The sequence below is a fragment of the Dicentrarchus labrax genome, unplaced genomic scaffold (assembly GCF_905237075.1).
Source record: "Dicentrarchus labrax unplaced genomic scaffold, dlabrax2021, whole genome shotgun sequence".
NCBI classification, from domain to species: domain Eukaryota; kingdom Metazoa; phylum Chordata; class Actinopteri; family Moronidae; genus Dicentrarchus; species Dicentrarchus labrax.
In genome coordinates this window covers 4,278,356-4,290,578 of record NW_026136713.1, presented here as the reverse complement: position 1 = coordinate 4,290,578, position 12,223 = coordinate 4,278,356, and the positions used below count along the sequence as shown (strand labels likewise).

Genomic DNA, 12,223 nt, shown 5'->3' with positions numbered 1-12,223 from the left:
CACTGGATTAGCCAAAAAAACATACATTCCCATCTGGCTATTATCTATATGGAAACTTAACTTCTTACAATGTGATTTAATATTTTTAAAATATGTAGTAGTAGTAGTAGTAGTAGTTATATAGAAGATACATTTAATTTCTTTAAACAATAATGGATAGTGACAGGACAAGGGGAGAGACAGAGGGAATGACGAGCAGCAAAGGGCCACAGGTCAGATTCGAACCCTGGGCCACTGCAGCAAGTCTTGGTACGTGGGGCATCAACCAGGTGAGCTATTGGGGAACCCCCACTATACAGTTCATTTCAGGTCAGAACATATTTAATATGTGCTTTTTCTTTTTTCTTTTTTTCATGTCATAACATTCATTTTGAACTTATTTACATCATAAAGACGCCCTATTTTAATTTTTTATTTGTCATTTTGGTTTGGTTTTATTGTAACCTGAGCAATTACACAAAACTAAATAGTAAATGTTCAGTTACTATATCTACATATATTCATGCCATTTAATTAACAGCAAAAAAATACCCTGAAAAACATTTCCTTGCGAGTATAGTCACACTTTGCCTTCACACTTTTACTTCTGTAAATAATTAAACGTGATCCTAGTGTTCACTCTCACTGGGATGAACTTTTCTAGTCTGTCCTGGGGCTTTTTCAAGGCAGCCACACATGTCAGATGGAGAACACATCAATTTCAACTTAGACTACTTGAGCTCCTCACTACAACCAGTGTGGGCGTCTGCCTTTGATACCAAGTGTGTTTTGAGTTCAGTGTTCACCCTTAGTATAAAGCATCACTGTCATGGTTTAATACAGACAGAGAAATGTAGCATACACTATAAATTAATCAATAAATGTTTCCCCTGCACCTATAAACCTTTGCGTGAGCTGTGCTAGTGTTCAGAGACAAGCACACAGATGAAAAGCTGTGTACCTTGTACAGAGTTCATTCTTATCCTGAGGCTAAATGAGGAGTCCGGCTGTTAACTGCTCAACGTTAAAACACAAGAACCTGTCATGAACACACATTGTATGACATTAGGTAACATTCTTTCTCAGTGTGAGGACTTTTGCCATTTTCTTTCCTTTTTGTCTTTGGCACAGAGTAGAAGGTAGCAATGCCCTCAAATCCTTTAAAGCCCCGTTACTAAAATATAGTTATTCTTAAATTTAGGCCTTCACTATACCATCTGAGCCTTTTCATTGTGTAAATGACAAAAGATGTAAAATAAACAGATTTAAAAAAAAAAAAAAAGGAAGGGATTCAGATGCAGCTCAGTGGGTACAGATGGCACGTACACCGCTAAGTTTAAGGACTCCATCTCCTGTGGACCACTCACACACAAGATTTAAGCACTCAGGCTACTTGTAAAGCACTTTGGATAAAAGCATCCACCCAGTGGTGTGTTAAGATATAATGTGGGGCATCCATTAAACTGCTTGAACAAAATCTCTCACTTCAGCCCTTTCCTCCATCTTCTCTACAACAGTATCTTCACACATCTTCGGGATATTTCCTGCCACAATTTCATTCTCGCTCACCTTTTCTCTCATACCATTTGTCTCCTTCTATTCATTTCCTTCCCTTTATGTCACCTTTAAGGCAAGAAGTGCGCCATAGACGAGAGTGGGTAGGAAAGATGAGTCTTCAGAGGAAGCCAATTTACTCCCAACATGAAAGAGTAGCACTTTCTCCCCCTTTGAAAGATGCCACTGTTGCCTTCTACAATAGACCAAGAGGGTGTCAAAACTTTCCTTTGAAACCAATAGGAAGACATTCCTCAGTAGCAGACATTTTTTAAAAAGAGAAAAAGGCCATCTAAATAACAGCATTTCAGGTTGAAATTTAACGCAGCAACTTATTTTTATAAGATGGCAAGACACTCACCCAGAACCGAACTGAGCTCACTTATAGGGTTTCCACTGTAATTGGAGCCTCTGGGGTTCCTCTAAGGGGGTAACAGCATGATAAAACTCCACCACCGGGGACTACGCAGGGGGTCGCAATATAAGCTGAAATGCATTTTCTATAATTTCATTCTTAAAAAGGAGGGGTGTGTGTGTGTGTGTGTGTGTGTGTGTGTGTGTGTGTGTGTGTGTGTGTGTGTGTGGGAACAAAAATATAGGGAGAAAATGGCAACCGTGGACAGAAATGTTGCTGTGTGTTTTTTTTACTCAAGTGTGCTGTGTGTGGAATTAGAGGATGATTGTGAGTCAGTGCTCCATTTCCTAAGGTATTTGTTGTGTGTCCGGCAGGCGATAGCAGTGAGTGTGTGTGTGATGGGGATAGAGGGCAGCAGGCTGCATATGGTGGCTATCACAGGAAGCAGGACCCCCAGCTACTGCACCTCGGACATGCAGCTTCCTCCTCATTGACCTTTAACTGAACAGCAAATAAACTCAGTCGGCTCTTCTTTTTTTCATATCTACATCTTTGTCTTTATGTTTCTCCTCCATTTTTTGACTTTAGTTATTTTTTCTTGTTTAATTTGTATACATGCAATATATATTTTAGGACAAAATATATAGATTCTGAGCATGTCCTATTTCTATCTTTTTTAAACAGTTTCTAAAAAATTTGATGTGAAAATGCCAAATCTTATAGTTAAAGTTAAAGGCTGTGGCTCAGAGGCAGAGCGGGTCGTTCCTTAATCGGAAGGTTGTGGGTTCGATCCCCAGCTCCTGGTGCCACATGTCGAAGTATCCTTGAGCAAGATACTGAACCCCGAATTGCTCCCGATGCCGTGCATCGGTGTATGAATGTTAGTTTCTGTTCGATGGACTTTGCCATCACTGAGTGAATGTGTGTGAAAGGGTGAATGTGGCACGTAGTGTAAAAGCGCTTTGAGTGGTCGGAAGACTAGAAAGGCGCTATACAAGCACAGGTCCATTTACCATTTACCATTTATAGAGCTAGATCAATGTATATATATAATTTAGTGCTGTCAAACGATTAAAATATTTAATCGCGATTAATCGCATTAATGTCATAGTTAACTCGCAATTAATCGCACATTTTTATCTATTCTAAATGTCCCTTGATTTCTTTTTGTTCCATTATTTTTCTCATTTTAATGGAACCATTTGGCAACTTTTTAAAAGTAAACTTTCCATTCAGAATATTTTTGGCATCCATTTCGGTGTCTCGCGCTCGCCATCCACTCAAAACGTAACGTCTACTACTCTTAAACAAGTGTGTACGGCGTGCCTGTTGTTTTGTTTCCGGTCTAGCTAGATCCGGTGTGGTGTTGTAGTTTTTCTAACGTTACTAGTTGTTGCAACAGCATGTGAAAAAAACTACAAAGTGTGCTAGGCCAAAAAGAACGTTAATCTTGCGAAAAAAAAATGTACACCGTTAAAATGGGTTTGCGTTAAGGCCGTTAATAACGCGTTTAACTGACAGCACTAATATACATATTATTATAAATATGTGAATTCAAATCGTCTTGTCTGATAGTACCTAATAACGTTGAGTTGATTCAGCAATATGTCATTGTGCATGTACAGGAAAGTAGCATAGCTTTCATTATCCAAATGTTTGCCTTTGTCTTGCTCTCTCTGGCAAACTCATTGATGTCATTACACTTATGGCCTTACAAGTTAAATATTCCAATTTTACACATGAAAGTCTGTTTGCAGGTCTTGATTAGTACTAATGCATGTGTGAACAAAGTTGTATAGAATCGTTTGTGGCTCCAGAGGGAGATGTGGTAAGTCTCATAAATTGCCTCAAGTGATGTCACTTGAGTCGATGTCAGTTGGGGCTCAAGGTTGAAAAAAGTTTGAATTAAAAGTAAGTTTAACAGCCTTCTGAAGCCCACTCCTCATGTCTGAATTTTTTTTGTCCCAAAATGTTGGTAGTCAAGTTGCATTGTGGGTAACGTAGGCCAAGGGAGAATGAATGTAGAATTAAAAAAAGATGAAATCTCTGGTGCTTCTGCATCAATTTTTGTCCTTTTTTTATTAACTCTCCATTGTGAGGCTGACAGTATTATAGTTATTTTAGTGCATATTGGAGTACTGGAGAACTTTTAACAAATTATTACTTTCATAACTGCTTGAACTGTTCATTATATTCTATCAGTTATTTAGACTTTACAACGTCAGACATATGTGAAAATATGTATCACCAATTAATTGCGCCCAAAATTGCTTGTTATGTCCAACCAACAGTCAAAAACACAAAGATATACAATTTTAAAGTACACATACCATTAAAAATCAGCAACTCTTTTGGTTTTTAGGTCTGATGAAAATGACAGTGATTATAAACAGTACACTTGTGCAATAAGCAACTCCGCCATTAGCCCCAGTTTCCAGGGTTTGGACTTTTTCTTCCTCTCTTCACACAGAAAAACTTTAGATTTGATTAAACTTTGTCTCTCTTCTTCTGTCTCTTTCTCTTATTCCTTGACTCCCATACACACAGACACAAACCCATTTTCCTTTAATGCCGAAGACCTACATTTCATTTGCTGCTTCAGGGAATTACTCTCTGAGTGTCTTTAATGGTCATCACTTCCTCCGGCTCTACTTTTTCCAACACTTTTTCATCGATGTCAGGCTTGTCTGTCTGTAATTACCCTCAAGTAAAAGACCAAAGATGCCCTTCAGAACCTTCCTGTCTACGTGCCCACATTTCTAAAAACTCCCCAGTATAGATTTCATCCTCCTTTCAAAGCCAAAAATTTGGTAATGCAGTCACATCTCTAGTGTGTCTGGTAAAAAAAATGTTTTTTTTTTTTTTAAAGGCAAGCTTTTACGATACAAGGATGTCAGCTAAATGTCAGATTGTTACCTTGTTGTCCTTTTATATTGTCCTCCTCGCTCATCAGACGAACTCTGTCAGAAATTGTAATTTAATGCTGAATCGCGCAATGAGCAGCATGTTTTAGCTGACTGCAAAGTAAAGGCAGGGAAGCTATCACCTTGGTTTTGTCCTAGGGTTGGTGTGTGTGTGTTTTCAGGATTTGAGTATGCCAGTGAGAGTGCAGTCGTGAGTATGTGCATGTTCCAGTTTTAATGCCGTCATCATCGCCAAGGTCAGGGGACGAAGGCATTTGGGCTGTGTGCCAGAGCAAGCTGTGACATGACGAGGACAAAGCCATAAAGTACCTTTGATGTGTTTTACCATAACTTTGCTACAGGCTCTCCAGCACTAAAGCTACAACACTGGATAATGGCTCCTCTTGGGCCCATAATTTAAAATTTCATGTCCAACCTTTTGAGCACTGAATGAAAAATACACTGTATTTTTTCTAATTTAGGAGATGATTGATAGAAAGGCGTATGATTTAGGCCACAGCTTTAGAGCCACGGGAAAGTGATTTCAGCTCCTCTTAAGTGTACATGAATGAGTCCTACATTTCAGCTCTGGTTGAGGTACTTTTCACCTAACTGCTGAGTCCAATTTGTTCTGTGTGTCAGTCAGCAAATGTCACTGTACTTTTGTGATGGCTGCTCTTGGAAAGGGAGATTATGTTCGGATTTTATAATTGCCTACAACATATGGGTACCATTTTTTGGAACATTTTAAGCTGTATTGTTAGGTTGCTTTCACAGCTGTAATTCAGGTCACTTAACTGGACTATAACAGGTTATAGTCATACAGTATATGCTGTTTTAGCCTTATACTAGAACCTTTACTTCTAATCGTTATTTTATTCATTATATTGCATTAAATGGATATCTGTAGTAAGGTATAGTAGTTTTTAACTTCATGGTACTATTTGTGGTTGATGAATATTATAACCTTCATGAAGGTACGATTTATTTCAGGACTCTTTGTATTAGACTGCATTAGTTTTTAGCTAGGTGTAAACTGGCAGCATAGTGTGAAAGGAACTAACCAATTCTCATCTAAACTAAAGGGGAAAAAATATATATATATATATTTTGTTAATCTTTTGTTCTGGTGAGTTTCGTGTTCACACTGATTTATTAGAAATGAATGAAGAGCTGTAAGCTTGAAGTCAAATGTGCTGACACACATACACATAACTCAATCATTGGACATGGTTTTGGTTAGACTGCATCCACGGCACTACATGGACCCTGATCAAGAGCCAGTCAAATACTGGTGACTGACAGCAAGTCGTGCTTCTCTTTCCTGTTTTTATTTTCATTTTCTGCTGTTCTATAACTGATTATATGCATTATTAGTTGAGAGTCGAGACAGCAGGTGGACCTAATATGTCATAAATAATGATGAACAGGTAAAAACAGGAGAAAAAGCTGGCATATTGTTACTATAATATAACTTGGGGAAATTGTAACTGTGCTATTTTTCACTCACTTTTTAAAGGAATACTTTTTTTTACATTTTAGAATTACGGTTGACATGAGTTAGATGAGAAGAAGAATGCTACTTTTATTTTCGTGTCTTTTTGCTATGTGTGAAACTACAGCCAACAGATGATTAACTTAGGTTAGCATAAAGAACTAGAAACAGGGGAAAATGGCAAGCTTGGTACTGTCCAAAGGTAACAAAGTCCCTTTACCAATACACTCAAAAGATCACTAATTAACACAGTATATCATGTTTGTTTCATCCAAAAAAGCTTGTAAAAAGTATGTGCCAGATTATTTCTTGGCTGGGAACAGTGACTTTCAGGAGTCTTGTCCTCACATTGAGGTTGCCAGCTAACCAGTTGACTGCATCAAGACTCCAGGACTGCATCAAGAAATAATCCAATCTTTCTGACGTGCACACTTAAAGTATTTATTACGAGATTCATTAATTAAACATTTAGCATTTGAATTCATGCTAAAATATCAAATTCTACGATCACAAAATCCTGTGGAAGGTCTACTTTGCTTTCACACCACAAGCGAGCTGCAGAGTTTGAATGATGGCTTTCACATGAACGACAAAATGAAACAACAAAATGAGCAAATGAGCAAGGGTCTGTTTGAACTGAGTTAAGCTTTATAAAGTACTAACATCAAAGCCCAGATGGTTTAGCGTCCATCAATTTCCCAGTTTCCTCTGTGCAGACTTAACCAGTCGCTCATATCATCCATGGACATCCTGATCTTTTTGAGATTAGATCAGTCAACATTTATCTTTGTTCAGTCCGTTCAGTCAGCTTTGGACCATCGACATGAAAGGATCAACATCTCTCTCTGGCCAGAAAGATTTGATTTTCCTGCTAGGGATGGCGTGACACAATTATCTCTGTAATATAAAATTGATTCAAGCATATTGTTCCATGTTATCACTTATCAGTCTATATTTCCATCTTTGTATGGTCAAAGAGAAATCTTTCCCCTCATCATTATCTCATCATCTAGTACAGTAGGCTTACCTCACTGGTTCGTGATTTGGTTTTGTTGATAACTGGCCTTCTTTGGGCCGCTGGGACCTTATCCAATGTCCCATATTCTTGCTCCTGAACTCTGCCAGAAGGAGATGATGTTCATTGGCCTTGCTTGACATAGACACCAGTTTGATCAAGTAACCGTAAATCTAAAAAACAAGACAGTGTCTCTGTGTTATGTTTGATCGTACCCTTTAGATTAGCTAATTAAAGAAATCACCAAGACTGACTTTTTTTTTACCAGTGCAACATTGTTAAAATCTGGTCTTTTCTGTCCATTGAGATGTTAATTCACACCTTTGTTTCATCCAGACTTGATTATTGTGACATTGTGTTGTCAGGCCTGCTGCATGCTTTCACTGGAAGTCTTCAAATGGTTCAGAATGCTGCAGCACGAATTTTAGCTGAAACATTTTGACTGTAATTTTAGCTTCTCTTCATTATGTCCCTGTGCGTGTCAGATCTGACTTCAAAGTACTTCTGAGTACTTACAAAATTGTAAATGGGCAAGCCCCTTCATGTCTGATCTCCTTAATCATTATATTCTCTCTCATGCTTTCTCAGTTCTCAGTTATTTCTACAAATTTGTCATCCTGATTTTACATACTGTAATTTTACTATGTTGGTCTTTTCTGTACACACGTTTATTGCATCTCCTGAGTAATTCCTCCTCTGTTGCTCTTCCTGAGGTTTTTTTTCGGGGGTTGGGAAGTTTTCCCTTATCTGAGTCAAGGGTCTATGGATACAGGGTGCTGTACAGATTGTAAAGTAGACTCGACTTAACTTTCTCAGGTAACCTTTTTGTATGATTTTCACACAGTAAATTTCTCAGCCTCAAAGCATGTCATTATAGGGTGGGAAAAGATGTGGAACTACATACACTACTATTGTCAAGAAGGAATACTTTAAGAGGTAAAACTGTAGATGTCATCTCATTGGGTTTGTCCTATTATATTTACATTACATTTTTATAACATCTAATTTTCTTCTGTATAATGGGGCCAAAGTATGAGTCACAATCATACTCATGCATTTGATGGCTGTTACATGAGCACACAAGAAGAGACATATTCATCATAACCTCTGCTGTTTCAGACTCATACTAAAACTTTTCTGATGTTTTCATCTCGCTTTTTAGGCTTTTTCACTCTTGAATTCATTCAGTTTATATTGAACCATAAAAAGCTAAATTTTCTTACAAACATTTCTGAGTGCTGGCTGCTAAAATGTTGCTGTTGAAACATTACTGACTAAGTATTAAGTAAGTACTTACAAGTAGAAATGTGTACTGTAAGCACTGAAAGCAGAGTAAATTGTGTATAAACAGTGGGAGAGCTGTCGTGAGACCTCAAATAGTTTGAATTGTCAAAGTGCAAGCATTGAAAGGAGAGATGTCAGTTGAGAAAGAGATAAATTAGGTTGAAATATTTACTCTCAGTAGATATGACCTACTGAGGTAATAAGAAAACAATCCAATCTTTGACCTATTATACAGGATTTTCTTTTTACTATAGATCACGTACAATATGAGCCTGCCACTTTTTTCTGTTGGGTGCATTGACAGTGCCAAGCTGTGGTTGAATTAATTCTTGGAATCAAAAACAGAAAACCCATCACAACCTATTGTAGATCTTTAAAGGCAGATAATGTATCCCATATTAAATACAGGCAAAAGAGAAAATAATTGACTTCCTGGCAAGCAATGCAACAAACCCAGTTAGACTGAACTGGAAAGCAGACTGAATCCAAATGGTTTTACATTTTTGATGTGTTTAGGCTGGCTTAACTTGTCTCAAAAGTGATTATGATTTTTGTTGTATCCAGGAAGTTCTGAGGATCTGATTGTGAAAACTATTGAAATAATTCCAATTGTCCAATCTTGAGTTTTAGACTTTGTTGTATTGTTTCAAAATGGAAGTCTTGATTATTATTATATATTCACTTACATTAATTTAATAAATCAGTAATGTTATCACTTAATGTGCATTTGATCTTTCTTGATTAAACTCATTTTGGAGCTTTAAAGATGTGTTAGATTACGACTACAGTTGTACCTTCAATTGAAATAATTGTGTCTCTTCTCTTTTTTCTTCTCCATGTTTGACAGACCTTCCGCCTCCAGTCACGAGGGAACGCCCTCCAGGGTGTAAGACGGTGTTTGTCGGCGGTCTGCCCGAGAACGCCACTGAGCAGCTCATCGTGGAGGTCTTTGGACAGTGTGGGGATATTGCTGCAATCAGAAAGAGCAAGAAAAACTTCTGCCATATCCGATTTGCTGAGGAATTCACTGTCGACAAGGCTCTCCTCCTCTCTGGTAAGCTACCGTCATTCTAAAACCAGTGTAAACTCAGATTCCCTAGTTTCTAAGTACTTGTGTAAAATATTCCATCCTGTGTGGTGTTTGACTAAGTCTTTTAATAGATAAAGAACGTTTTATGTCTGATAAGCCATCTATCACATATGTTGTTTGTTGTTTTTCTGCCAAATCCTCACTGCCTTGCAAAGAAAACCCCAACAAACTACCAATCTTGTTTTTAGGCATGTATTGGTTTACATTGGGCTTAAAGGTCAGAGGATAACAGCTTTCTTTCTTACTCGCCTGGACAATATTGAATCTGTAGAGACCGCTTGTATTGTCAGTCCACTGCTATTAGTGCACCCGGCCCTCTCCCAGTGGCCTGGCAATCCTTCACCTCAGGTGGAGGAAGAATGATGAGCTGTTAACCTTTACTCTGATGGAAATGAAAGGGCTGATATCTATCACTCAGCACTACAATTCTCCAGCCTCACACATTCACACAGGACCATTTGACAGATGGATAAATAGATAGGGGCACAGATGGACAGATGGACGGAAAGTTTGCTGCACTCCATACAGATTGTTTGAAAGTGAACAACACAGAAAATATAGTTGAAGGAACAAGACAGTCATGCAGTCAGGTCTGGAAGACAGAATACAACTGAATTTAGAGTATCCTGCTATTATACCAGTCATGAGCCTTTTTATCATTTGTGAATTTTTTGTATTTTTTTACACCTGAGGCTAGTGGAAATAAAAAGCTGCCATTTATCCTTTCACTTTTATTCAGTGTTACCTCATATATTTCATGGTCCTAATGTTCTTCTACTGTGTAAATGGAGTTAATTAGCTGTAATTTAACAGGTCAAAATCCTTGTGCACCCTTTATCACAAACGTAAAAGATAAGGGATTAATGAAGATTTTTGAACAGATATCCAGTTAAAGTAGGACAATGGTGAGGTAAGCATAGGAGTAATATGCTTGTGACAATGTTTGGTTAAGTCAAAAAAACAAAGCCGGCGTAATGACAGGTATTCTTTACAACAGAATGCAGGATCTCTGTTTAAAAAGGACAGCTCCAATCCCCATGTTCCCTCATTATCGCCCATGAGGTGTGAATGTGTGTATAAGATGGTGTTAATGGCCAACCTACTGTAGATTCTTGCAGCGTAGGTTTTGATTTATAGTTTGATTGATAGTTTTAGGAGACTACGGGCTCAAGGTTCACAGTGGAGATAGCTTTGCTGGAAGGAGATGACTACTGAGCCTTTCTTCATGGCATAATGTTATTTTCATTGTCGACAATCACCAGAAACTTTGGGTGTTTTTGGAGAAGGCAGCATTACACCTCAATTAAACTTGAAAAGCTTAAAACTTTATAATAATTAACATAGTTGATAGGCTAGGCTATTTTTTGTTTAGACCTTTTTCCTGCTGTCTTTATACAGTATGTTCAGTAATTAGAGTCATAAAGGCTTGAGATAAGCAAAAATGTTTTGCTCAAGTTGAAACATTTCGCATCGTCACCCCATGTTAGACCCCAGTTATGTGGAAGATGTCCTTTATATTGCATTACACTATCAATAGTCTTATTAACATGCAGTCAGAATCAAAATTATAATGTTTGTTTGTCCACCAATGAAACCCTGATGTCAGTGTGTGTATATATACAGTATATAACATAAGTTAATGTTTGATAGTGTCTTTTCTAGACCACTAAGTAGTCAAAGAATGTCTCTCTTATTAAGTAACTGACTTAACTCTATGCCTCTTGACTCACAGCATCACCTGCTTTCATAAATATTAGTCACTCTTACTGCGTAACAAGACCAGACAAATTAATTTATTTTATTTAAAATCCTTCGGCCTGCTGCTTTTACTGCTGCAAGAACAAGAACGCTCTCTCTTGTCATGTGACACCAGCTTATGATTTTTATTTTTTTTTATCTCCATCCAGCAGCGTCTCCTGCACATATGCCTTAAATCAGCTCATTTAAAACACCAGCCACTACAATAATACCCTCTGCATTATTTAATGTGTGTGTGTGTGTGTGTGTGTGTGTGTGTGTGTGTGTGTGTGTGTGTGTGGAGAGAGAGAGAGAGAGAGAGAGAGAGAGAGAGAGAGAGATTTCATCTACCTCTTCCCTACAGTAAGAAAGGAGCTAGAAGTCCATATATTAGCCAGATGACAGACCTGTGTAGCCTTCTCATAAATACTACTTTCTGAACACTGTGGCCTCTTCTCCCAAAACACACACACACACACACACACACACACACACACACACACACACACAGATACACATTACTGCAGCCTCGGCACACAGAGGTCTCCCTTTTGAAATATTGAAGTAAACCGAGAGCCTTAAGCAGAGAGAGCAGACTTGAGAAACAACACAGTATTCACACTTGTGTCTTTCTTCTGCATTAACATCCAACTTTATCTCCCTTTTTCCTTTGAGAGTGTGCGTTCACATTTATTTGAAGGGAAGACCAGCCCAGGGCTTTCCTGAGCTTGTTTCCTGTTTTTTTGACAGCACACTGTACTGTAAACACCCCAGCCTCTTACAGATCATTCAGACCAATCAATTAACAAAA

The 12,223-nt window shown here is 38.0% G+C and overlaps 1 protein-coding gene across 2 annotated transcripts in view; it reads left to right on the top strand.

Moving 5' to 3' along the window:
* The window catches only part of LOC127374768 (ecto-NOX disulfide-thiol exchanger 2-like), a 166,421-nt gene that overhangs the window by 112,223 nt on the left and 41,975 nt on the right, over positions 1 to 12,223 (top strand). For both annotated transcript variants that reach the window (XM_051420344.1, XM_051420343.1), the window contains one exon: positions 9,433 to 9,639. In XM_051420344.1, coding sequence (XP_051276304.1) covers positions 9,433 to 9,639 — 207 coding nt within the window. The remainder of the gene's footprint in view (positions 1 to 9,432; positions 9,640 to 12,223) is intronic.